At 54.2% G+C, this 26,560-nt stretch overlaps 1 protein-coding gene across 3 annotated transcripts; it reads left to right on the top strand.

The window, feature by feature from the left end:
• Window positions 1–245: 245 nt before the first annotated feature.
• LRSAM1 (leucine rich repeat and sterile alpha motif containing 1) lies at window positions 246–24,713 on the top strand. 3 transcript variants are annotated; one of them, XM_033077625.1, is made up of 25 exons: window positions 246–331; window positions 3,520–3,702; window positions 5,010–5,066; window positions 6,534–6,578; window positions 7,067–7,144; window positions 7,824–7,892; window positions 8,583–8,667; window positions 9,487–9,608; window positions 10,660–10,750; window positions 11,555–11,685; window positions 12,278–12,307; window positions 12,880–13,002; window positions 13,089–13,228; window positions 13,759–13,803; window positions 14,747–14,817; window positions 16,165–16,264; window positions 16,960–17,047; window positions 17,672–17,746; window positions 19,156–19,236; window positions 21,039–21,134; window positions 21,670–21,768; window positions 22,432–22,563; window positions 22,918–22,999; window positions 23,157–23,305; window positions 23,759–24,713. In XM_033077625.1, exons 2-25 carry the CDS (start codon window positions 3,631–3,633, stop codon window positions 23,882–23,884), a joined length of 2,187 nt encoding a protein of 728 aa, XP_032933516.1. In that variant the 5' UTR covers window positions 246–331; window positions 3,520–3,630; the 3' UTR covers window positions 23,885–24,713. The 3 variants fall into 3 exon arrangements, with proteins under 3 accessions (XP_032933516.1, XP_032933518.1, XP_042635815.1); XM_033077627.1 differs by lacking the exon at window positions 19,156–19,236; XM_042779881.1 differs by lacking the exons at window positions 246–331; window positions 3,520–3,702 and adding an exon at window positions 3,873–3,888.
• The last annotated feature ends 1,847 nt before the right edge of the window (window positions 24,714–26,560 follow it).

The raw sequence follows: 26,560 nt of genomic DNA, 5'->3' as shown, positions 1-26,560 counted from the left end.
GATGAGGCACTGGCAGGGGCTGCCCAGGGCACTGGTGAACTCCCTACCCCTGGAGGTGCGCAAGGACAGGCTGGCCATGGCGCTCAGCGCTCTAGGCTGGGGATGCGGCGGGAATCAGGCACGGGTCGGACTCGGTGAGCCCCGGGGATCTTTCCCATCCCGACCAATTCCGGGGTGCCGTGGCCGGGCGGGGCGGTCCTCCGGCCGCGTGGGGGCGCTCGAGCGCGGCGGGCAGAGCGCTGGGGCCGGGCCGGGGCGCTCTGGGCGCGCCGCTCGCTGGTGCCGATGATCACGTGACCCGGCGGTGAGGCAGCGATGGCGGCGCCGAGCGGTGAGCGGGGCTGGGGAGGGGGGACTCGCTGTGGGGTCCGCTGATGGAACACTGAGCTGCCCCGGGCCGGCGCCGGGCACCGCGCCTCGGGCGTGCTCCTCGGAAGGGCTGGGGAGCAGGCGATTCCCGGAGCTGCGCGGTGTCCACCGCGGAGCAGCCATTGCCCTCTCTCACTGTCGCTGCTCTCCCCAGGTGTCGGGCTGGTGCCCGAGGGCTGCGAGCCAAAATCCCTGCAGGGTCCACTCAGTCCGAGGTTCTGGGCCCTCGGGCACAGATCGGCGCTGTTCTGGATGAGGGAAGGGTAAAGAAGACGAGGAGCTTGGAAGCTGTGTGACCCTGGGAGGGGGACCCGCAGAGAGAAGAAGAAGAGAATAGTGATGGTGAGGGAAAGGAAGGACTGAGAGGCAGAGCTGGACTGGTGAAGACGCGCGGAGATTTGTCCCAGGCGTTGCCAGGAGAGGCCCCGGGCAGGCTCAGGCTGTGGCAGGGGTGGCGTCTCCAGCACAGAGAGCAAATGATGCAGGACAGCGATTTCCAGAGCTGCAGCTGAGCTATTGCCTCCAATGAACCTATTCCAGTGCGTGCAGGGCTGGCTGCTGACAGCCTGTCAGAGAGCCAGAGCAGCCTGTGCTGTCTGTCCTGGGACATCTCTGTCCTTCGGGACCAGGCAGCATCTTCAGGAGCCCATCCAGACCCTGGCTCACTGCTCCCTCACTGTGCTCCTGAGTGTGTTTTCCCAGAGTAAATAAAACATCTCTTCTTTCCACACCTTCAGCTTGTCTCATTACAGTGCCCAGGTGGATTTATGGCGTCCAGAATATTTTTAAAACTGGGGCTTCTTCCAGAGCTGTGTTGCAGTGTTTTAATTACAGTAGTTAGTAAAATGAAACTGTGTTGCTGTCATTATCCCAAGAGCTGGGAAACGCCCAAAGGACATTCCTGTGCCCTTCCCCCGCTGGAGTGTGTGGCTGCTCTTCAGGCAGAGCTGGTGCCTGCAGGGAGCAGAGGGATCAGGATTTGGTGTCCATGGGTGCTCACTGCCTGCAGGGGGATCAGGATTTGGTGTCCATGGGTGCTCATTGCCTGCAGGGGGATCAGGATTTGGTGTCCAGGGGTGCTCACTGCCTGCAGGGAGCAGGGGGATCAGGATTTGGTGTCCAGGGGTGCTCACTGCCTGCATGGGGATCAGGGGGATCAGGATTTGGTGTCCAGGGGTGCTCACTGCCTGCAGGGGGATCAGGATTTGGTGTCCATGGGTGCTCACTGCCTGCAGGGGGATCAGGATTTGGTGTCCATGGGTGCTCACTGCCTGCAGGGTGGGTGCTGGCCCAGGCACTTCCAGGCAGTTCTTTCAGTAATTTAATAAATAAAAATGATATCATGTAATGGTCACGTGCCAAGGGCCTTTCTCACTCCTGGCTGCTGAGTTTGATTTGTCATCACTAAAGCAAATTTCCACTTTTAAAAGCTGTTCAATCAATTTAACAAATCTCTGATCCTTTATCTTCTGATGCCTGTTGTGATTATTTTCCTGTTAACTGTCTGCCCTTCAGCCTTCACATCTTTATCTGTTTTCTTGGGTGAAAACTGATGATTTCCCACTATCCCTATGACCAACGGGATCTGGCTGGAATAGGGAAAGGTGAGGTAGGACAAGGGGATGCAGAAAAGCTCAGCAGAGTTGAAGATGGTCATCAATTCAAAGATATCTTATTGCAGGCACCTTTTCCTTCTGATTTCTCATCTTGAAATCTCCTTTTGTTTGTGCCTCTGATGTTTTGTGCTTGTTTGCTGCCCTGCATTTCCCTGACAATCAACTTCCCTTCTTGCTCAATCCTTTGAGTTCACCTCCCTTCCTGGGAGCTGGCTCTGAGCAGCATTTCAATAACCTGAACTGGTTAGAGAGGCAGAAATTGGGATGGCAGGGAAAGAGCCACAGAAGTGTTGGAGATGAGTTTATAGCCACATCCTGCTGTGGCCCATGGATTCTCCCAGTGAGTGTGTGACAGCAGGACAGTGACTGGGGATGTCTCTGTCTCCTTGTTCCTGCAGTGAAAGGAAGAGGGATGAATTGTATTGAATTATTTTACTTTTACAGTGAGGATTTATTTCTGTAAAGATTTTATGGAGTTTTTGGCAGAGCTGTCCCTGCTCAGGGAACATCCCAGGCTGGATCCTGTGGGTACCTGGTCTTCAGGAGAGTTTTAGGCCGGTTTGCAGACACAGAGCTGGCAGAGAACCAGCATTTTATTTACAGCCCCTGAGTTCCACTGAGCCCTGAGTTCAGTGTTCTGTAGCTGTGCCAGTTACTGCTCCACTGGTGAGGTAGTGGCTTTTCTGTGCTGATTTTTAAATTGCATAGTAAAACACTCTTTAAAAAAGTCACTGTGAGTGTTTAAAAAGTTCCTCCCTGTTCAGGGCTCGCTGTTGCCCTCCTGCTCTTCTCTCCCAGTCTCATCTCCCAGGCAGATCCCTGTGTCAGGTCCCTTTGGGAGCCCCTGCAGCCTCAGCTCAGGCTCTTTCTGCATTTCCTGTTTGTGCCCCCTGCTCTTATGCAGCCACAGATAAACCCCTTTTTTCCTTGATTTCAAGACTCAACTGGCCCCACGTCTTTTCCCCACAGGTACCACCTCATTACCAGCTGCTCCCCGCATTCCCTGTCCAGCCACAGCTTTCTGCCTTTCCTTCAAAATCTGCCAACAGCTCCTTTTTCTCCCCTGCTGGGTCAGAGCCCTGTCCCAGAGCTGCCTGGTGTCTGTTCCCCTTCAGCCACCTGCACTCCTGGTTCCACCAGGCATCTTCCTTCACCCAACCTTTCCTCTCTCAGGTTCAAGTTCTCTTCCCTTACACTTGAACCAACTGGAATCCTTGCTCTCAGTTCTTTATTATTGTGCCAGAATTGACTTTGAATGGTTTGGATTTTATCCCTGGAGCTTGATTTCTTGATACAGCTTTTTAATTTTTAATTCCTGGAGTGGACCCTGCATTTTTCTGATCCCTCAGCAGCCTTCCTCTGTGTGTATCCCAGGGCTGATCCAGACAACCAACTCCTCTCAGACCACAGCAGGGCTTGAGTACCTCATGTTTGTACTTCCCTGTGCTGGAACCTGCCTGTGTGATCCAGCTGAACAAAGACAATTGCTGACACAATTCTTTTCTTTTTAACCTTCCCTTCTGCTACTTATTAGGTCCCAGTTCTGCAGCCCAGGCTCTCCAGCAGTCTCAGACCCCAGGATCCCTCAGCCTTTCTCTGCACTGACCAGCTGTGCCCCTGGACAGAGCCACAGTAAGAACTGAAGATGCCTCTCTTCTCCAGGAAGAAGAAACCCAGTGATGATGCTCGGAAGCGCCTTGAGTACCAAATGTGCCTGGTGAGCACTGCCAGGGTCATTTCTGTTCTCTGGGCCTGGTCCTTGAGTACCAAATGTGCTTGGTGAGCACTGCCAGGGTCATTTCTGTTCTCTGGGCCTGGTCCTTGAGTACCAAATGTGCCTGGTGAGCACTGCCAGGGTCATTTCTGTCCTGAGTGCCTGGTCCTTGAGTACCAAATGTGCCTGGTAGCCACTGCCAAGATAATTTCTGTTCTCCATGCCTGATCCTGTACATCCCCTGCATGACCAGTAACCATGTTCCATGACCAGCAGTTGTGTTCCTGGTCCCACCAAGACAACAGGTTTTCTTCCTAATGTACCTCAGGAATTCCTGCCTCCCTGTCTGCCTTTGCCCTCCCACCCCACGTCCCCTTTGTGCCACTTCCATCCCTCTCTGTGTGGTTCCATGGGGCATCCTCCACTCCACCCCACCTCATGCCAGCCTGCAGGTAGGACCCCAGCTCTCCTTTCTCCTCCATGCCCCTTTGCCCTTACAGATCTCCCAGTTTGCTTTTCCTTCCTGTGACTTCCATCATATCTGCCTTGCCTTGTGCCTTTCTTTGCTTACCATTATTCTGATCTTCCTGTCACTCTGAGGATTAACTGGTTAGATTTTGCTGTTTGTTCTTCTGGACTGGGATTTCACCAGGATGCTCTGGCACTGGGAATCTCCTGGGGAAGGAATGAGGAGAGGCTGAGGAGTTGATGGGGCTCAGCCTGGAGAAAAGGAGGCTCAGGGGGGCCCTTGTGGCTCTGCACAAGTCCCTGACAGGAGGGGACAGCCACGGGAGTTGGGCTCTGCTCCAGGGAACAGGGACAGGAGGAGAGGGAACGGCCTCAGGCTGGGCAGGGAGGCTCAGGTTGGATACTGAGACTTTTTATTTTCTTGAAAAGTGTTGACAGACATTGCAACAGACTGCCCAGGACAGTGGTGGGGTCACCATCCCTGAAAGTGATCCAGAGATGTGTAGATGTGGCACTTGGGACATGGGTTAGTGGTGTCTGTCCAGGTTCATCACTGTTAGCAGCTGCTTTGGATGGACTTGATTTGAACATGGAAATACTTTGGAATAGAAGCACAGAATCCCAGGCTGGTTTGGAAGGATGGGACCTTAAAGCCCATCCAGTGCCACCCTTGCCATGGGCAGGGACACCTCCCACTGTCCCAGGGTGCTCCAAGCCCTGTCCAGCCTGGCCTTGGGCACTGCCAGGGATGGGGAGTCCACAAACTCTCTGGGCAAGGTGCAGCAAGAGGTGCTGTATTTCTGCATGGTCTGATTCTCTGGATGTGGTTCTTCCCTCTCCAGGCAAAAGAAGCTGGTGCTGATGACACCCTTGACATATCCAGATGTGAGCTCTCAGAGGTATGTCCTCTACAACTTCAGTCTTCACTCACAGCTCTGATTCTTTGTCTGCTTCTTTGTACCAGCTGTCAGATTTACCCTCAGGCCTGTGAGCCTTGAGACAGAAATTGTTGCTGGTCCACCTTTTCCTCTATTGTCTGATCCCTGGCTTTCAGCTGGGGGCTTCTTCCTTTTTTTTTTTTTGGTGGGAGTTTGCTTTTCCTGTCTCATATTTCAACACCATTTCCATCCTGGGAATCCTTTAGAAGGGCAGAGTGGTCTCATACCCTCCACCAGTACCTTGTTTGACCCTAGTTTGGGACCTCATGGCTTAATTTTGCTGGTCCTGAGGGAATTGGCTTGTTAAAGGCTGAGTATTGCTAATCTTAGAGCTACACACTCTGCCACCCATGGTTGTTTTTCTGTGTAAGTGAAAATCCCACTTCTGCTTCCAAGTTGCTGGTTAAGGATGGGAATCTCACTCCCAGCTTGGCTTCTTTTATGGCAACCAACTAAATGAGGAACAATCTGTCTGCTGCTGTGTGGGCAGGCAGTGACAGAGTGCCAGGCACCCAGACACAGTTTTTCCTGAGGCAGAAACCCATTTCTATTTCACTTTAAATTTTATTCCTTGTCTCATGCTTCTAAACTGTTGATCCTGAATACAGGATGCCCTTGCCAAGCAAGGTGGGGAGATCTGACACCATGCTGGGGAGCAGAGCTGCCTGCTGTGCAGTGTGAAATGGCTGTGCTGACACTTTGGGATGTTTTGTTCCAAGCTCAGGAGCCAACAGCAGGTTGTGTGTGGCTTTGCAGGCTGTGTGGGACAGCCTGGGTGTGGCAGGTGGCAGACACAGGATCCACCCAGCCAGCTCCACTTAGGGCCACAGCTGATCTGGGATGCCCAGCAGTTCCTTTTGGACCATGAAACTGTCTTGCTGTTTCATTTTCATTGTTGTTTCAGTAAGTGAAGTGAGACATCAGTTTGGTTTTCCAATTAACCGTGGGCAGGAGTCTGGCTGCTGCTGCAGGGAAGGTCACAGTGCCCAGCTGTGCCTGGCAAGGCTGAACTGGCATCTCCTTGTTCTGCCTGTCCCTCTCCTGGCACATCAGGGACACTCTGTCCTGCCTGGTCCTCACCTTTCTCAGCACACTGCAGTGTGCTTGTGAGGTTGCCAAACCACAGAATGCATTTCTGTGATGGCTGAACAAAATCTCTGCTGAACTCATTTGCACAATGGATGTTAAATCACACAAAGCTTGAACTCCTGCCCAAGCCCCAGCCTGCTCTGTGGCACTGTTGGGCCATGGAGAGCCACTGGAAGCTGTTTAAGTGGAAGCTCCCTGGGAAGAACTGGGCCAAAATCAGGGGCCAGTAATTTTAAACATCATTTTTATTTTTGTTTGAGCTGTTCACACTTCACAGGTGGACAGTGTAGAACTGTTTAAAAGAGAAGTCTGACATGACTGTTTTTTAATTGTTTTTAGGTTCCTTATGGAGCCTTTGCAACTTGCAAGGTCTTGCAAAAAAAGGTAATGTCATAATCAAAAATTATTAAATAATTCTATTATTAGGCCTAACTATTATTTTCATGTTTGAAATGACTGTGTATTGTTGTTTTATGGTGATCCAGAAGGAATTTGCTTGTAACAAGTTTGTCCACCTTTGTGATACTACATAGAGAGCAGTTTGAGTCTGATCAATCCTGTCTGTGTTTTTTGAAGTTAACTTCTGCCAGGAAAGGTGAGGTGATAGCCCATCTAAGGGCTGTTGGGTGGGACAGGGCTGGATCACTGTTCTGGCCCATCTAAGGGTATTTCTCATGTGAGGAATTGGGCTCTGCTTTAGATCTCATGTAAAATGTTTGACCTTCTCTGACAATCCATTTCCTACTTTAATGTTTTATGTGATAGTGAATAAGATACTGAGCTCTTGTACATCCTCCCCAGTTCAATCTCAGCAAAAGTGTTTGTTCTGGTGTCTCTTGTGTTTATGTGTCAATGGGGTTTTTCCTCCCCAGGTGCTGATTATTCATACAAATAATCTGACATCTTTAGTTCCAAAGTCCTGCAGCCTCCTGAGTCTCATAACTGTGAAGGTAATTGGGATTTTAACAGTTCGACTGCAGCTAATTTTCCTTGCATTTGAGCTGCATTAAAACACACAAGCTGACACACAGCAGTCACTGAGTGGTTTGTGAACCATCACCATCAGCCCCAGGACACATTTATCCCCTTCAGAGTCCCACAGCAGCCTCACTGGTGGGGGTGATCAGGCAGAGCTGGGTGTGCTATGGGGTAGATCCATTTCTTCCCTGCTCTGGAGGGTCACTGGAATGGGAAGGGAAGTGGTGATGGGTGTGACAGGGCTGGATCACTGTCATGTTGGGGTTCCCCAAGAGGCAGAGTCATTTCAGCAGCTCCACATGGAGGGAAGGAGGGCTCCAGGTGTAGTCCTGCCCTCTCCCTGCACTGCTGTTGGAGCAGTTCAGCTCATTTGATCCTGCAGAAATTCCTTCTGCCAGCCTGATTCCAAGGGGATGATTTGTCCACTTGGCTCCTTCAGTTTTGTGGGACTGCTCTCCCTCAGTGTCACCGCCCACCCTTGTCTCTTGTTTGTAACTGATGCCTGAATTTCCAAAAGACCTCCCAGAATTAAAGTACCCATGTCCCTTGGAAAACTTGAGCTGCTTTTCAAAGTCCCATTGGAAGCAAACTAATTTTTATTGTGAGATAATTAATTACTTTTGTTCCTAACCTTGTTTGGTGCTTTTCCAGGTTCTGGACCTGCATGATAACCAGCTGGCTTCACTTCCTGCTGATATTGGTCAGCTGACAGCTCTTCAGGTAAAAGATTTGCAGCTACATCCCAGGTATCTGTACAGGGCATGTTTGGGGACAGCAGGGTATGGAGTTACTGCTGTTTGGTTTATAATTAATCACAACTTCTGTGATGGTGCCATTTTGTCAAATCTGTCACATCACCCTGACTGTTGCTGTTGAACTGGCTGGTTAGAGGGAGAGCAGGATAAAAGGAGGAAAGGAGCAGGAGGGAGCAGGAAAAGCCAGGCTTGGTCATGTTCTCCCAGCTTGGTGCAGCCCAAGTGACTCCCATGGCCAAGCAGATGCTCTGAGCAAGAAGAGTCCTGGTGATCTCCCCAAACATTCAGGTTTTGCTGTTCTCCCTGGTGTGGTTATGTTGAGAACCCAGAGCAGTGTCTAAGGGTCTCCCTGCTCAGGGGCAGCTTTAGGTGGGATCTGGAATTGGGGAGGGGCTGCCCTGGACATTCCAATTCCCAGTTCTTGCATCTGGATCCAGCACCAGATGGTGGGGGTAAGCAGGGTTTCTCACTGCCCCTGGTAGCTTGGCATGCCCTTTATCCAGGGCTGGTGGAAAATACATATTTTAACCCTTAAAGTGTTATCTACAACTAATTTCAAGTTGTACTTCTAGGCCTGAAAGTCCCAGGACATAGATGTGTATAAGACATGAGACTTGGATGAATATTTTGAATATCTTTTCTGTTAATACCTTAGGTCCTAAACCTTGAAAGGAATCTTTTAAAAAGCCTTCCACAATCTATAGGAGATCTTGCCCAGCTCCAGATCCTCAATGTGAAAGGTATGGAATGGAATTGCTCTGGGCAAAGCACATTTATTATCTGGTCATGTTGAACTGCATTAGCAATTATTCCTTTCAACCAAGGCAAGCACCACATGATTTGCACTCTGAATGCTGAGAAACAACACAAGGAAGGTTTGAATTCAAGTAGTTGACAAGGCAGGAGAAATTATCTAAGCAGAAAATGTGTCAGCCTCAAGCCCTCCTATAAAACAAGCAGAGCACTCAGCCAGATAAACCAAATTACAGCTGGGTCTCCCAACAGCCAGAGCTGGCTCCTGTGAACCTGTGTATGCCCATCAGGTTTGCACAGCCTGAGCACAAAGGTCACACCTCTTTTTCAGACTCCTGGGCATTTTCCAGCTATGCAGTGCCATAAATCTGGGAGAAAAAAAAGGAGATTTAGTTCCATGGAGCTGTTGGTGAAACAGGAAAGGCAGTGGAGGGTGAAGAACCTGGAAGGGCAGCTCAGGTCATGGCCTGTCTGTCTGCAGCATCTGGGCTCTGAGCCTGGGGTGTGCAATCTCACATTCAGTCCCCTTCCTCCCCTCCCTGGGTCTTGGACCAAGGGAAGAACATTCCAGGGTACAAATATTCTCCTGATGAAGGGCACAGATCCAGCCTGCAGCAGTGACCTCAGCTGAGAAGGAGATTTGGATCCCAAATTGCCCTTGGTGGGCAGTGACATCCTTTGAGTCCCTGTGTGACCTGTGCACATGAGCTGTTTGTGTGGTTATGGATTGGTGTTGGAGCAGATGAGCTTGCTGGCTCCTGTTTTGGGAAGGTTCCATGGTATTAATTGGCTTTTGTGTCGCTTAGGGAACAAGCTGAGGGAGCTGCCCGGCAGTGTGAGCGGCCTGCGGAGCCTGCGGGCTCTGGATGTCAGCGGGAACGAGCTGCAGGAGCTGCCGCGGCTGCTGGCCCACATCCGCACCCTGCAGGTACCGGCCCTCCCCAGCCTGCTCCGTGCTTCCCTCAGCTGGGAATAAACCCAGCCCAGGGGGGCATGCTTAGGGTCTGGGCAGGATGCACTGCAGTGGGTTCTAACAGGGTTGTTCACACTGTCCAAAATAACTTTGTGTGCCTGCTCTGTTTTTTTCTGATCATTTTTACCACTTAATCTGATCATTTTGCTGTTTAATTCTGATCATTTTGCTATTTAATCATGACAAAAGCAATTCCCAGAGAGTGAAACCATGGATTTTACCTGCCAGGGCTGTCTCAGCACAAACTGTACCTCTTTCACCCTGGCAGATCCCCAGCTTGTTGTCAGCTTCCATGGATTTATGGCTCTCTGACATGCACATTCAGAATGGCAAAAGCTGCTAGATTTTTATGGATATGTTGCCTTCTGGCTGCCCACCCTGTCACTGCTAAATGGTGCAAGTGTGAGGCAATGGCTGGCTCAGACACCAGCAGGAAGGTGTGAATAAATGCTCCCCTGTCTCACACAACATTTTGCTTCATTTGTCATGAGGACAGCCTGAGTTGAGGCATCTGTGCAGCTTTGCCCCCTGTTTGCTAAAGTGGTTCCTTTCAAGGCCTTCCTGCTAAGCCCTTCTCTACAAAAACAACATTGGGTCCTTTTGGTGGCCACAGTAGGACAAAACAAGTGGCCCTTCCCCTCATTCTTTGTGGGACTCCTCTCCATGCCCTTGTATCACCCCTGCTTCTGTGCTGAAGGGAACTCCTGATGTGGAGTAGGGAATGTCTGCAGCTGAGAAGTGCTCTGACCTCTGATACCTAAACATGAAGTGCCAGTGTCTGCATGAGGGCAATGTTCCAATGAGGGGCCAGCTCAGAAGATTCCAAAAAAGAGACAGTAGAGAAACCTCTGAGAGCTCCCAGACACCCAGCAGGGATTCAATACAGCTTTGCATTTATGTCAGGATTTAGGGTAACATTGGGTAAGGTTTTGGGGAGCTGCAAGGAGAGCTGCAGCTGGACTCTGGACTCAGAATAACCTGGAGCTCTGTGTGTTCTCTTTTGGAGACGCTGACCCTGGATGCCCATGCCATGAGCTACCCACCCCCTGAGATCTGCAGTGCGGGTACAGAGGCCATCCAGCAGTTCCTCTGCAAGGGTAAGCCAGGAGCACCCGGGCTGTGCCCAGAGATGGCATTTCTGAAGGACAGACATTGTGTGGGCTCTGCTTGGGGTGATTGTTGTTACCTGTCTGTTGGCAAACAGCACAACACGAGTCCCTCCCTGAGCCTGGCCACACTGAAATGTGCTTTATTAAAAATCAGAGTGGCTGGGTCAGGCTGTCTCAGTGACCATGAGAAGTCAGTGCATCTCCCGTGGTTATTTGCATTTTCTCCTGTGGGAGGATTAAGCATTGTCACTCTGTCACTGCCTTGGGCCAAGGAGAGAGACTCAGGAGTCACTCAGGGTCCCTGCTGCCCTCATTTTCCCTGAGGAAGGACCTGGGCCCTGCATGTTGTTGTGAGAATGATGAAAAGAGATGGAAAACTCAAATGACAAAAGAAATTTACTGTAAGTTTGTAGACACTGTGTTTAGTGCAGACAGGGAGCCTTGGTGGAGGTTTTATGCAGGGGAAGTGCCTTGCAAGGTGTAGTCAGAACTTATTTTGGTCTGGGCAGTAACATCTGCAGCCCTGCAGAAGTCACCAAGCCTGCAGCTGTGTGCAGGATGTGCTGGTGGCTGAGCAGATCCTTGTCCTGGTGGGGATGGAGTGGCCTCACCTCCTCCCAGACCTCCTTGTCCATCCTGCCTCAGGTGCAGGAGCCCTGCCAGGCACTCCTTGGTGTGTGGGCAGAGGGAGCACAGCTGGAAGCAGTCCAACACACCAGCCAGCTCTCAGCCATGGTGCCAAGGAGGTTTTTGAGCCCCAAATGTTCTTATTTTGTGCCTGGTGCCTTCCAGAGTGTGGAATTGCATACTACCCTCCCTCTCAGTACATGCTCCCCACACTGGAGAGTGATGGAGGGGGAACTTCAGTGGATGAGGTGGACAGGACAGTGGAGAAGTACCTGGAGGAGGAGAGCAAGTGGCAGGTGAGGTTTCCCTACACCAGGGGGTTTGGGATTTGTCTCTGTGCTCCACCAAAGCATCTCACAGCACTTGACACATCATCCTTCATCACCTTCCCCTCCATGAGTTGTGTCTTTTGGGATTAAGGACACAGCCAGGCACAGTGTGGGCAAGGGTGGCTCATCTCCTTCCAGCTGGGGCTGGTGTCACCACTCTGGCTCCTGGAAGACACATCCCAAGGAACTGTCACCATCCTTGAAAGCAGTGATGGAGCCAAGGGACAGGGCTGGCAGTGGGACATGAAATGTGCAGTGTGTGATGTCTGTTTTTGAGGGGACAGCAAACTGCAGAAGAACCTTGTGCTTCCCAGCCAAGTCTAGACATGTTCAGCCCTTCCTGGGAAAGGGGAGGCTGGGCCAATAATTGTGCTAATTCCTGTGCTCTTTGGCAAGTGCAGAGTCAATGCCTTTGCCCCTGGAGAAGACTTTGGGCCTGTGCTCCTGTGCCTTTGGTTGATGTCTTCACTCAGTATGGGGAGATTGTACTATGGACTAATAATATCTGCAAAAAAGTACTCCTGGGAATAAATGTCTGCTGAAATTGCTTATTTTTCAGAACAAATTCTTGGATTATGAGAAGAGGAAGGTAAGAATCAACTCCTGCAACTGCTTTGTTTGCAGCATGGGTCTGCTACTGGTTTTTGTTTTCCATCTTTTTATTTTGTTTCTCATTCCCCTCACCTGGCTGTATTTTTAGTTTCCCTGGTTTCTGTCTCTTCCCCTGTGCAAGGCTCACTTTGAAATAACCAGGAGCTCCTGCCATGCAGTTCCTTGGTGCCTTTGGCTCAGGATGCTCGGAGCTGGCTGCTTCCAGCAGGCAAGGGAGTCCTGTGCCATGTGGAACTGAACCCACCCTGCGTTTTGGGCTTCCCTCCATGTGTTTATATTGGCTGGTTTGGTATCAGTTGATGCCCAGGGAATTCAGCTTTATGACATGAAAGAGTTTGGAGACTCTTATGAAAAGAGCAGCAGCTTCTGCTTCCCAGTTTTTGGTTTCCCAAGGAGAGAACGTTCCCCTCCCCTCACAAGCCTCCTGTGTGCCCTTTGCCTTCCCTTCTTCTCTGCAAGAGACTGTGCCTTGCTTTACCTTTTTCCCAGGATATGTTCTTGCTGGTGAAGGAGATTCCTGTCATTCACCTTTCTCGTTATTCCTCTCAGGAAAAGAAAATGCAGGAGAAGCTGGAATTTGAGCGGCGCCTGAACGTGGGGCAGCGAGAGCAGGCCCTGCTGGTGCAGCAGCTCAGCAGCCACAAGGATGAGATCCTGCAGACAGTGAGAGAGGTGGGTATGCTGGGAAGGGCCCTTCCAGGGCACCCACTGCCTTCCCCAAACCCTCCACCTTCTCCTGGTTTCCCTGCTCTGGGCAGGAGCAGCAGAGGCTGGAGCAGGGTCTGTCGAAGCACCAGCGCTATTTGGAGGAGGAGAGGCTGAAGCTGCTGCAGCAGCTGAAGGACACAGAGCAGGGCATTGCCAGTCGGATCCAGAAGCTGCTGGAGGACAACCAGAGGTGGGGTTCCAGGGGTCTTGCCCTGATTTTTTTGGTCATGTTGTTTTGCGCGGTTCATTTCACCCCCGAGTGTTTCAGACTTGGTCAGTATTGATGTCTGGAGGAGCTGCCTTAGGTCCTGGACTGCCAAAGATCCATTAAAGCACATGGAATTTGCATCTTAAAAGAGCTGGTTCATAGATGTGTGATGCTGGGATTTTGCAGTGCTATGGAAGAAATTTGAATTCCTCATGGAAGGTGCAAATTTGAAGTGTTAAGGTGCCCCTGCCTGGGTCTGCTGGGTCTCCACGTGAGCTGGTGCTATGGGAGGTGCCCAGCCTGCTGAAAGCTCCTCTGCTGTGCCTGACAGCAAAGTGTTTTCTCTCAGGCACATGGGGGGATTGTTGGGATTGTCCTGTAGGGCCTGGAGTTGGATGATCCTTGTGGGTCCCTTTCAAGTCAGGATATTCTGTAACTCTGATTCTGCCCTCTAGAGGACCTTGACCTTTTCAGCTTGATGAAAACCTTTCGTTTTATCTTTTTTTTTTTAGGCAAAAACGAAGTTCAGACATTTTGAAGTCCTTGGAGAATGAGAGGTGAGTCTCTTTGGAACAAGTTTGTCTGGAAAAGGGGTAAGAAGCTGGGAAGAGGGCTGGGAGCTTCCTTTCAGAGTCACCAGTGTGAATCCACCCTAAGTCAGGTGAGGTTCATCTCATACCTGCAGCTGCCTCTGGTCACTGTTGGAGGCAAGACACTGGACTCAGTGTGCCTGGTCCTACCCAGTCTGGCACACCCAGTGACAGGGTGACTTTACCTCTTTTTCATCTCTGAATAGTCCTAAATAATGAGTTTGGGAGCAAAACTCTGTGTTCCAATATCAGGGACCAACAGATCCTCCATCTGCTTGCAATCAGGGCAGTTCTGAAGGTGTTCCAGCAATGTCTCCAGGCTGGGAGGAGGAGGTGGGAAGCAAATCTGCCATTCAGCCAGCACTCTTAGCTAACTCTGCCACCAAAAGTGACTGTCCCCACCTCTGCTCTGCCTGTGAGCTGCCCCCTCCCTTCAGCCAGCTGTGCTGTGACCCATAAACTGGGTGAACATCATCCAGTTGTTCGTCAGATTGTTCCCCACCCACACCAGCTCTTGACCTGGTAAACGATGGGGGGAATGTTCTGGAACAAGGACAGGGGTGGTGGGGAGGGAGGCCAGGCTGCTGCTTGCAGTGACACTGCTCACTTGGGCTCATCCTCAGGAAAAAGGAAAGCCAAGGAAGGCTCTGGAACTGTTTGGGGAGAGCATGGGCACCTTGTCTGTCCCTGTCTAAAGCCACTGTCCCTGTGGTTTTGAGCAAATTTTGTGTTGTCTCCCATAAAACATAGAGGTTCTTCATCAAAATATCACTGAGGCTTTGGTGTCTCTGATAAGCCCAGCTTTCCTGAGCAGGGTAACCTGTTCAGCCTTGAGACTCTGAGCTTGGTGGGTAGAGGAAAGGGGCTCATTTGAAGGAGTGGCTGAATTGTTGTTTGTTGGCTTTGGCAGAATCAGGATGGAACAGCTGATGGCAATAACCCAGGAGGAGACAGAGCAGCTGCGCAGGAGAGAAGTGGCCTGTAAGTCCAAACCTGTCTTTGGGGAGATGAGGTGAAGTGTCTGTAAGTCCAAACCTGTCTTGGGGGAGATGAGGTGAAGTGTCTGGAGCACCAGGAGCAGCTGAGGGGGCTCAGCATGGAGAAGAAGAGCCTCTGTGGGGAGTTTCTCACTCTACAGCTCCCTGAAACATGGGCATATCCAAGTGGGGATCAGGCTCTGCTCCCAGGGAACAAGGGACAGGACATGAGGAAACAGCCTCAGACTGTACTAGGGAGGGCTTAGGTTGGATATTAGAATTTTATTTCCATGGAAAGGGTGATCAGGCATTGGCACAGACTGCCCAGGGCAGTGGTGGAGTCACCATCCCTGGAAGTGTTGAAAAAACGTGGATGTGACACACGAGGACATGGTTTAGTGGTGAACATGGTGGTGGTGATGGTTGGACTTCATGATCTTAAAGTCTTTAATGATTCTGTGATTCTATGAAAGACCTGATTCCTCTGGAGATGCCCTGGCTAGGTGGCAGCCTCGTGGGAGATGCTCTGGCACACACATTCTGACATTCCCTAATGGGCACAGGGAGCAGCAGTGCCCATGTGCCACTGATCCAAGGCTTCCACCTGCAGCTCCAGCCTGTTCTCCATGGGACACAAGCCAAGCTCCCTGTTAATCCATCAGATTCATGTTTGGTGGACAAGAATGGTGCTGGGAAATCTTTTCTTCTCATGCTGACCCTGACCAGATGTGTTTCTCCAGGGAAACAGAAGGTGGTATCCCCCTAAGACTGGCAGAGCCCAACTCCTCTCTGCTCTGGGCCAGGGACAGGAGCCAGGGAACAGCTGGAGCTGGGCCAGGGCAGCCTCAGGTGGAGCTCAGGGAAAGGTTCTTCCCCCAGAGGGTGCTGGCACTGCCCAGGCTCCCCAGGGAATGGGCACGGCCCCGAGGCTGCCAGAGCTCCAGGAGCGTTTGGACAGCGCTGCCAGGGATGGACAGGCTGGGATTGCTGGGGGGGCTGGGCAGGGACAGGGGCTGGGCTGTCCCTGTGAGACTCTTCCTACTTCCCCAGAGATTCTGTGATCTCAGGGCTGTTAGGCAGTGACTGGGCTCCTCAGAGCACTGAAGAGGTGCAGGCACACAGGCACAGGCAGAGTGGAGATTTCTCAGCTCTTTTCCCAATAAAGAACCGCAGGTCTCAGGTAGATGGGTGTGCTCTGCAGTCAGTGAGATGGGAAGAGCAGGAGCAATGAGAGAGGAGCCACTGTTGGTTGCAGTGGCTGCAGCAGCAGTGGTGGGTGAGTCCTGCTCTGCACACCCAGGCCAGGCAGGCACTGACAGCCCCTCTGACCCTCTGTCCCCTCTGTCCCCAGCTGCCATGCAGCAGATGCTGGCTGAGACCTACAAGAACAAGCTCCTCCAAATGACCTCCGAGTCTCGTCGGCAGGACCTCGTCAGCCAGGCCTGCTCCAGGTGCAGGGGGGCCTGGGGCTGCTGGTGCTGGTGTTAAATCCCTTTCTTTCAGCAGTGTAATTCTCAGAAGTACAGCAGGAATCCCTGGAGCTGCTGGAATGCAGTGGGACAGCTGTAACAGCACAGGACAGTGCAAATTAAACTGTCAGAGTGCCTTAAACGAACCACCTTCAAACGACCACAATTTGCATGTTAATCACACTTTGGGGAAACTGTCACTTTTGTATGCTGTTTATTTTGCCTTATACATACTGCTAAATATGGAGGGTGGAGTTAGACCAGTTGTATTCCTGCTTTTTGAGGCACTTCAGTGCCAAACTGTAGCCCAGAGCTCCTCCCCTCACCTCCCAGGTTGTCTCAAGGATGCTGTGTGTGCTGAGTGTTCTGCACATACCGAGAGCATCCTGGCTTACTGTTCACAACAAGATGACAAGTTTTAATCTGGCAATATCTAGCACTGACCAAAACCAGCTTTGTGAGCCTGTGACCTGCTCAACAGATCCAGGTGCAGGTTTGGTTTGGCTGTAGGGAAGGAGGTGTTCAGTTTGTGGCTGTTAGCTGTGCAGTGCTGTGGCTCTTCCTCTGTTCAGTAAGAAGTTCCTCCTCCTGCATTCCCCATTGCCTGCTTTTCCTCTGGTTCACCTCAAGAGTCCCAGACCCAGCATTAACTCCATGGCACATCCATCTCCTTGCAGCCTAGCTGAGATGGATCAGAAGTTCCAGCAAATCCTGGCTTGGCAGCAGCTGGATCAGAACAAAGCTGTCAGTCAGATCTTGCAGCAGGTAGGCAAAGGAGCAAACTGCTCATCTGCTCGTGGGGGACTGAGGGAGTGCAGGATCCAGAGTGGGTCACAGAAGCAGCAGTGGTTGGGCTGGGCTGCATGCAGAAGTGATTTTATTTAACACTACATCCTAAACTTTGAGAGTATCTGTTATTCTGACAAACTAACTTGGGTGGTTGAAAAAAATTATTTTATATCTATACAGCAAATTTTCAGGAAAGGCAGAAGTGCAGACCATGGGAAGCAAAACTGCCATGATGATTAAGTGGGGATTTTGAGACAGAAGTCCTGTCTTTTGGAAGGTTCCCTGGGGGATTTGGGACAAGCATTTCCAAAGTTTATTCTCAGAAGTGCTGGGCAGCTGTGCCCTGCAGCACAACCTGGCTGCTCAGTGCTGCTGGAATGGAGGGGTGGGGTCACACAGAGCATTCCAGATGAATGTTTGAAGAACATTAATATTTCTCTGTGTGTCTCCAGGGTGGGTTCTCAGCTATGTTTCAGGACACTGTTGCTCAGAGCAAGCCCCACACAGGGACTTGTACCTGAGTCCCTGCAAGGCAGCAGCTTCTGAGCCCATCAGTAACTGCACCAACCAACTCACTAAGCAGAATTTTGCCTGTTTTAGATTGAGATGCAGAAAGCTGCCTTTGAAGCTCTCCAGGTGAAGAAGGATCTTATGCATGGGCAGATCAGGAACCAGGTGAGTCAGCAACAGAGGAAGGAGCAAACAGCTCCTCAGCTCATCCTGCTGTTTAATGAGACCCTGGGAGGAAGAGCAAAGTGCTGTGAGACTTGGAGAGCTCTGGTGCTTCTGAGAGCTCTGGAATAGAATTGGGCAGTTTTGGTTACACTCCAGTCTCCCAGCTCTGAGGGAGGGAGTGTCCAAGCAGGTTTTAAATTCCTGGTGGCATTGCCATTCCTTCAGTCACCTCAGCACTGGAGGACAGATCTACACTGGCTCTGGGGGTGCTCTGCAGTTGCACCTCTGATTTCCTTCAGGCTGTGCACTTGGCAGGGCTGCTGCTTCCACATGAGCCCATCAATATCCTTCTACATCTCCATCCAGCACATCAGAGCTACACCTTGAGCCATAAGTTCATCTTTTCTTTCCCATTCTCAGCCTGCCTTTCTAGCTCCATTCTGCAGAAGGTGCAGTGATGACATCAGGGGGAAGAGCAAGAGCTGGTGAAGAAAGTAGTGGTGGAGGATGCAGGATGATGGAAAAGTGGCAGTGGTGGATGCAGCAAGGTGGGAAGGCAGCAGTGGTGGATGGAGGAAGGAGGGAAGGCAGAAATGGTGGTTGCAGGAAGGAGGGATGCTTGTTTCTGACACAGTGCTCCAGAATCTTCCCTCTCCTGATCTGACACAGCAGAAAAGTCTCAGGTCAGGATTTGGTGGATAAATTTGAGGGCTTGGATATTTTGAGTGCCCCAGTGACCAATCCCTGCTGGAAGCCTCTGATCTGTCTGACAGCTCTCCATCATTGCCTGAGTTCACCATCAGGGTCCTGCATTTTGCTCCCTCTTGCTCTGTGAGCAAAGGGAATTTGTTCTTGGCTGGACCTTTCACCCTTGGGGCAGGGCAGGGCAGAGGCAGAGCCCTGGGATCAGCAAGAGCAGCATGGCCAGGGGCAGTTGGTGGCCTGGCAGAAGGGTGGGCTGGGTTCTCATCTTGGCTTTGCTGGGGGACCTTGGCCACTCACTTCACCTCTCTGTGTCTCAGTTGGCCCACCTGAATGAGCAGGTGTTGTTTTGGGATTGCTGGAGAACCTGGAAACCAGGGCACTGTCCCAGGAGTCTGAGGTTTGAGCTGTGCTGCTGGAAGGGCCTTAACTCCACTTTCCAGTGTCTGCAAAGGTTTGGGTGAACAAACTGATTGCAGTGAGCTTCCAGACTTGAGCAGAAGGTGTTCAGAGTAGACAGTTGGAGGGGGGACAGAGCTCCTCAGGTAAAAGAAGAGGGACCTTCAGCACAAACATTGCCAAAGGGCACAGCAGCTCCCCCCAACCTCTGAGTGCTCTGCAGTGCTGCCCTTGCCAGTCAGACTTCATTTTAAAAGATCATAAATTAATTTTAAATGTCAGTAAAAAATGTTTCATCTTCTGTTTAGATTAAATTAATAGAAACAGAGTTATTGCAGCTGACACAGCTGGAGCTAAAGAGGCAAGAACTGGACACAGAGACGCTGCAGGTACGTGGGGCTCTGGGGCTGCCCCCCATCTTCTCTGCTCTGGGATTGCTCCACTTGCTTCCCTTCTCCTGGCAGTTTCCAGGTGGTTTTATGCTGACTCAGAAGGTCCTTCTACACAGGACACACCAACCCTCTGTGTCCTGGCAATGTGGGACATCACTGCTTCTCCTAAACACCCCCAGGCATTCTCAGCAGAGAGACAGAGGAGCCCTGCTAGGGATGGGCAGTTCCAGGTGTGCTGGGTGGGAAGGGATTTTGCAGTCCAGTTGTTTGCTGTCCTAAAAACATCTGCCTGCTGTGCATTGCATGTCCTCTTCCATTGTGTTGTGTTTTGATTTTGACATCATCAGCAGTCACACATTGAGGAATACCAAGTTTAGTTTAAGCAGCTTTGGTTTAAATTTTGTTTTATGATGCTTTTGCGTCAGTTTTTCTTCTGTGTGCCAGGTCAGGTCACCTGTTTAGTCAGCCCAAAATCAGTGACAGACACCCAAGGCTGTCACAGAGCAGTGGTAAGGGCTGGCTTCAGGCAGCAGTGCCTCCCAGCCCTGTCCTGGATCCCTCAGGTGTAAGGTTTGGGTTCTGCTGCCTGGACTCACACAGCTGCTCTGTGGTGTTGGAGGGCAGAGGGTGGGGACCATCCAGAGGTCATGGAGGGCAGAGCAGGTGTGACCCTGGTGAGCACAGGAGCTGCAGGGCAGTGCAAGATACAGGGCTCTGCCCAGGTACCCACCTGCAGCTTCAGCACCAGGAGCCAAGGAACAAGGCCTGGACCTGGACCTGAATCTCTCTGCATGCCCCTACCTTTGGTGCTGTGCAGCCCAGAGTCCCTGCTGGGGCTGGAGCAGCTCCCCCTGTCATCATTGTCCCTCTCCCCTCTCTGGAGGTCCTTTCTCCTCTGTCCTGCAGCTCTGGTCACCTGGGAGAGGCAGCTGTTCCACTGTTAACCAGGGGCCTGGTCCCTGTGCAGAGTCCAGGTGCTGAGCCCAGGCTGGAGCACCCTGGGACAGTGGAGGGTTTCTCTGCCTGTGGTAGGGGTGGAACAAGATGGGTTTTAAGGTCTCTTCCAACCAAACCAGTCTGGGATTCTGTGATCAGTGGAGGTTTCCCCAAACTTCAGGGTGTAACAGAATCCTTGTCCCTCTGTCCATGGGTGTCTGAAGTGCTGTGGCTGATGACCACAGGGCTGTGCTCAGATATGGGTGAGCTGGGAGTGAAGCTGCAGAGGTGCCATATGGTGGGACATTCCCAAGCCACTTAACTCTCCAGTGCCAAGGAGTGGCTGCAGGCATGCCTGGCCTTGCCCTGGTGTGCTTGGGGTGAGATCCCAGGGAAAGGAATAATCCCAAAGGCATGGGGAACTCACCTGTCCTGTTTACCTGCAGGGCTCCATTCCTACTTTCAGGAGGTCTCTCCTCAGTTGGGCACGGCTTGGAGCACCCTGGGATAGAGGAAGGTGCCTCTGCCCATGGCAGGGGGTGGAACAAGATGAGCTTTAAGGTCTCTTCCAACCCAAACTAGTAAAAGATTCCATGATTCTTAGGAGGGAGACCATGAATACTTTTTTGGCTGAACTTCTGATGGAGTGAGGAGGAGCTGCTGCAGCCAGGGGGAGCTGAGGCTGCTCAGAGTGGCAGTGCAGGGCTGGAAGGAGTGGGTTCAGCTTGGTTCTGCCCTGCTGGGAGAGGATCTGAGCTGTGGGGCACAGGGATTGCACAGCCACAGGGACTGGTGTGGGTCTGGCAGGGGCTGGCAGGGTGGCAGCAGTGTGGGGATGTGGCTGCCAGAGCTCTCTGTTGCAGGAGGTGGTCACGGAGCAGCGCCGGGCACTCAGCTGCCTCCTGCAGCAGCTGCTCAAGGAGAAGAAGCAAAGGGAGGAAGAACTGCAACAGATCCTGGTAATGAAGCCCCTCATGAAGTGCTGTGGATGAGGAAGCATTTGGGTTGGCTGCAGGAGAGTCCATGGCTCAGTGTGGAGTGAAGGGGAGCAGAGCAGGGCTGTGTCCAGACCCAGAGGCCAATTTAGCCCCAGAAGTTTCAACACAAACCTGGGGGGCACAGCAGCTCTCCCTGGTGCAGCATGGGGCACCATCATCACCATCAGTGACCCTACTGGGAAGGGAGTGGGCAGCAGGATGAGCTGGGGTGGGAGTTGTGGTCTTGCAGTCCTGAAGATCTCCAGACCCTTCTGAGCCTCAGGAGACCAGGCCAAGGGGCAAAGGGAGCAGGGGATGCACAGCCCTGGACTGGGTGGGAGCAGGGTCAAAGTGGGGCCAGCCTGCAGGAGCCAGAAATGCCTGTTTGACCCCCAACAGTGCTCTGGCTGGGCCCTGCACAGCCCAGGCTGGGGCTTCCCTCCTGCCCACCCACCCCTGAACCCCCCTGGCCAAATTCCCTCGGGCTGCTGAATGAGAGAGTTTGTTTGTTTTTCAGCTGGAAATGGAGGCAAAGAGTGAAACCAAACAGGAGAACTACTGGCTGATCCAGTACCAGCGCCTGCTGAACCAGAAGCCCCTCTCCCTGAAGCTCCAGGTTCTGCTGCTGTTCCTGCTCCCACTGTGGCTCTGCTCTGCTCTGGGGGGAGCAAGGACAGCCCCCTGAGCTAAGGCTGGGAGCAGGGCACAGACCCCTTACACAGATCCAATGCCAATGGATTGCCAAAGGGTTTTTCCATATGTGAGGGGAGCTCCCTGGGGACTGCAGCTCCTCCCAAGGGGCAGCTCCAGGCTCTGCTCTGGGCCAGGGACAGGAGCCAGGGAACAGCTGGAGCTGGGCCAGGGCAGGCTCAGGTGGAGCTCAGGGAAAGGTTCTTCCCCCAGAGGGTGCTGGCACTGCCCAGGCTCCCCAGGGAATGGGCACGGCCCCGAGGCTGCCAGAGCTCCAGGAGCGTTTGGACAGCGCTGCCAGGGATGGACAGGCTGGGATTGTTGGGGGGGCTGGGCAGGGACAGGGGCTGTTCTCAGTGGTCCTTGGGGAGTCCTTTCCAGCTCAGAATATTCAATGATTCGCAGACCTCAACATTTTGAACCATGCCCATAAAACACCTGGGGCCAGAGCTGCTCCAGCTGTTGGGCTCCCAGGCTTTGTTGTGTTTGGGATGCAGCACAGCTGGAGCAGGGCAGGGATGAGCCCAACCCCCAGCCCTGCTGCCTGGCCTCGGGGGCACTGTCTGGGAGCTCATTCCATGTTTTGCAGGAGAAAGGTTTGGAGCAGCAGCTGGTGACCCTGCTGCTGGAGCTCTCTGCTGACCAGTACGTGCCAGTCTTTGCTCACCACCGAATATCCCTGGAAATGCTGGGCACCATGAGTGCCAGTGACCTGGAAAAGGTACGAGACAGCAGAGCCACAGTGTGGGACAGCACCAGCTGGGATTGTCCCTGTCCCTGCCCTGAGCCCAGCTGTGCCTGGTGGGTCTGCCAGGATGAAGAGCTGGTGCTCTGCTGTGTCACCTCCCCACAAGGACAGGTGCCTGTGCTGCTCTGCCTGTCCCTGTGGCTCTCCCAGAGACATGCAGGGTGAGCTGCAGCCTGCTCCATCTTCCAGCATCCTCCAGATGTCTGGCAGAGGGGCTTTCCTTGGCATGGCCATGTCTTGCCAGCAATGCCCAGAATTTTTCAGTGTTCCCTTGGGGACATCAGCCTGCTGTCCCTCTGGTGCCAACACCTCCCTCTTGCCCCACAGCTCGGTGTGACAGAGGCTGGTCTGCAGCGTGCCATCCTCAGGCGGGCTCAGGAGATGCTGGCTGTGGCCACGACCATCCCAGGTACTCCCATTTGTTTTCTGCCACATTTGACACTCACAGCAGGTACCTGAGCCTGGAGCACGGAGCTCTGCGGGTCACACACCTCCCGTGGGTGTGAGCAGGGGAGGCGGGGAGGGCAGGCAGAGCTCAGGGGGCTCAGACCCTGCTGTGGTTGCAGAGCTGAGGAGGGCAGAGGACACCGAGGTCCCTGCGGCCCCAGAGCCCAGCGCTCCCCTGGAGGAGCTCCCGAGCCCCGCGGTCCCCACGGCCCCAGCGCTGCAGTGGGACGAGAAGAAGGCGGAGTGCGTTGTGTGCATGGAGCAGGAGGTGAGAGCCGGCACAGCCGGGGCTGGAGCAGGGTGTGGAGGGAGGGCGGGATCCAACATCCCCAGCAATGTGTCCCCAGCCTGGCCCTGGCAATGCCCGGGTGCTCATCCTGCCCGCTGCGGGGCACAGCCGGGCTTGGGCATCCCGGGGATGGAGGCAGAGAAGGGCAGGGACGGACCGGGCTCCATGCGGGCTTGGGCAGGGCCTCGCTGAGCTCCACCCACCAGCCGTGGGAAGCGCTCAGTTCAGTCGCAGTGCCCTTCCCTGTGTCCCAGCGCACATCCCCGTGTCCCTGCTCGGCACAGCCTCGGACACCCGGCGGGACGGAGATCGGGGTGCGGGGCTCTGCCCCCCACGCTGAGACCCCCCGGGGCATCCCCAGCTCCCCCCGTGCTGGGGCCGGTGTTCAGGGACAGCAGCACTCTCCCTGTCCCCTCTTTGTCTCTCCCCCAGCCCCAGATGATTTTCCTGCCCTGTGGCCACGTCTGCTGCTGCCAGGGCTGCTGCGAGCGGCTGCACTCGTGTCCCCTGTGCCGCCAGGACATCGCCCAGCGCATCCGCATCTTCCACAGCGCCTAGGCCGGCCCGGGAGGCACCGGCCCCGCTCCCGGGGCTCCCTGCTGCTGCTCATGCCCCTGTTCACAGCCCCCCACCAGCACGACAGCACTGCCCTCCCCGTGCCCGGAGCCTCAGCATCCTCCCAGCTCCCCGATGGCTTCTCAGCACCCAGCTGAGGCTCCTTCAGTGAACCCCTTCCTGCTGCCTGCCCACCCAGCGTCCCCGTGCCTGGGTGACAACCTGGGTGCAGCTGTGGCTCCTCCTCTCTGACAGAGGTGTTTGCCTTCAGGAAGGCCCCTGGCTCAGCAGGGACACGGGGAGTGCTTCCAGCGGTGCTGCCTGGAGCTGGGGAGTGCTCCTTGGGAGGATTGGGCCGGGACATGCTGTTCTTCGTGTGCTGACAGTGCCTTGCACCTCTGTCATGCCAAAGGTCTGGGGCTGCTGCTCTGGAGCCCCACAGGGGTGTGTCTGGGTCTGCAGCCTCAGGCAGGGCAGAGCCAGGAGCTCCCCAGTTCCTGCTCCCGGGGAAGAGGAGAGTGCAACACCCCCAGGACTGGAGGGACCTGCCCTGGCCAGTGGAGCCCGGTGGGGTCCCTCATCCACAAGTCAGGTAGGGAGGAGAAGTGTTGCTGCCACTGGACAGCACTGACACAGGGCTGGGGCTGTGCCCAGCTCAGAGCCATGGTGCCTCTGTGCATTGGGGTGTGGGGACTTCTCCATTGTCATTGATCAGTAACAATTCCTGTCTGTCCCTTGGCTCTTGACCTTGAAATATAAAAATGCTACCATGAGCCTGGTCCCACCCCAGCCTTCAGCAGGAGCAGCCATTAAAGTGCAGCTGGTTTCTGCTGCTGGTGTTTGCTGGTGTTTCCTTCTGCAGAGGGGATGGCTGAGAGCCAGGATTGTGGAACAGTGACGGGGCCACCACGAGCCTGGCTGTCCCAGTGCCACTTCCTTCTACTCATCTTCTTGTCAGACAGAGAAGAATTTGAGGCTTTGGGCCTTCTCCCACGGTGTTGCTCATTGTGGAGCTGCCCCAGGGATGTCCAGACCTTGGACCCTGCGCTTGGGTTGCTTCACATGAGCAGCCCCGTGCAGAGCATCCCTGTGGAACACGTGTGGCCTCGTGGAGGGGACGTGCCACAGCACCAGGGCCAGCGCCTTGGGAACATCCTGGGGATGTTTTTCCACCCTCTGTTTTCATGTTTTGCTGCTGCTGTATGTCAGAGCAGGCACGTCCTGTCCAAGGAGGGACAAGGGGCTGCACCAGGAGCCGCTGATGCTTGGGATGGAGGAGGGGAGTCCTGGCCAAGGTGCCCGAATGAGGGCAGGAAGGGTCGTGGAGCAGCCTCAGTCCTCCCCATTCCTCCTCCATAGGCATTCCCTGGGGTCGGGGAGGGAATCAGAGGGAGTCAGAAGCCCTGGCCTGAGGGATGATGAGGAGCAGGGACAGTGGATCCAGCCCCCCAAGGAGCCCCCCCTGTGGTCAGGGACCAACGGGGACCCCACGGGCCCGGCCGGAGAGGGAGCAGAGTCCCTGGGGCTGCCCCGACACCCGGGCAGAGCAGCGATGCTGCAGCACCCCCTGCATCCCCTCTGCTCCATCCCACCGCCCCCTCCATCCCATCCGGGGAGTGCCGGGCCGTGCTGGGGGTGGTAATGGGTGACAGGAGCTCAGGACAAGGTCCGCTGGGGACAGTGCCCGGACAGAGGTGCCAGCGCTTCCCGGAGCGTGGCAGTGCCGGGCTGCCCTCCATCGCCAGGGCACCAGAGCTGCAGGGACAAACAACCCCGCTCAGCCACGGGCCAGACAAAACAGCTGGAGCATCACCCAGCAGTCTGGGCACTTTCTGAGATTGCGGGGAAAAGTAAAATAGTAATTTAAAGAAGCGCCCTTCGGTCCCAGGCAGCCCCAGCAGTGCCGGCAGGCGGGGGCTGCAGCCGCTGGAACCCCGAGGGGGCCGTGCCGGGAACCAGGGCCACCTGCACAAACAGGGGTGACAAACACACCCAGGGCTGGTGGGAAATGGGGGGCTGTGCCTGCCGCTCAGCTGGTCCTAAAAGTGAGAGACACTGAGCTTGGCAAGTATAAGGAGTATGATGGGTTTGGAAAGGGAAAAGGGAAAGAGCAGCAGGTGTTTCAGGGGCAGCGGCCCTGCGGCGGAGGTGGAGCGTTCCCGTGCCGCTCCAGCGCCCGCCGGGCACCCTGGGGCCGGGCTGAAGTTCAGGGGCGGCTGCCCCGGCCCCTCTCCCCTCCCCCGGGCTTCAAAAGCGGCGAGGCCGAGCCGTGCCCGCGGAGCGCGATGGCAGCGGGGCCCGAGCCCGGCCGGGAGTGCGGGATCTGCTACGAGGCGTACTGGGGAGCCGGGGGGGAACCCCAGCAGCTGCCCTGCCGCCACTCGCTGTGTCAGCGCTGCCTCCGCAGGCTCGTGTGCCGCGCCGCCACCGTGGCCTTCGTCTGCTGCCCCTTCTGCAGGATGGTGACGCTGCTGCCCGAGCTGGCCCCGGCGGGGACGGCGGAGCCGGGCACGCCGCGGGGGGAGCAGCGGCGGGAGAGCGGCGGCGGTGCCGGCCCGGACCCCGCGCTGTGCTCGTCCCACGGCCCCGTGTTCGCCGTGAGCAGCTCGGTGTCCCCCTGCGGCTCCGAGGCCCCGCACGCCTTCGTGCTGGGGCTGCTGGGCCGGGGGCTGCTGCTGG

The sequence above is a fragment of the Catharus ustulatus genome, chromosome 21, assembly GCF_009819885.2.
Source record: "Catharus ustulatus isolate bCatUst1 chromosome 21, bCatUst1.pri.v2, whole genome shotgun sequence".
Classification (NCBI taxonomy): domain Eukaryota; kingdom Metazoa; phylum Chordata; class Aves; order Passeriformes; family Turdidae; genus Catharus; species Catharus ustulatus.
The sequence above is the reverse complement of the archived record's forward strand: the minus strand, read 5'-3'. Positions and strand labels throughout refer to the sequence as shown.

Bases quoted from the DNA above. Each gene is read 5' to 3' on its own strand.
- LRSAM1 (XM_033077625.1), top strand. From the start codon at position 3,631: ATGCCTCTCTTCTCCAGGAAGAAGAAACCCAGTGATGATGCTCGGAAG. The intron at 14,818-16,164 runs GTAAGTCCAAAC...CTCTGTCCCCAG, and splicing joins GCGCAGGAGAGAAGTGGCCT to CTGCCATGCAGCAGATGCTG. The intron at 23,306-23,758 runs GTGAGAGCCGGC...TCTCTCCCCCAG, and splicing joins TTGTGTGCATGGAGCAGGAG to CCCCAGATGATTTTCCTGCC.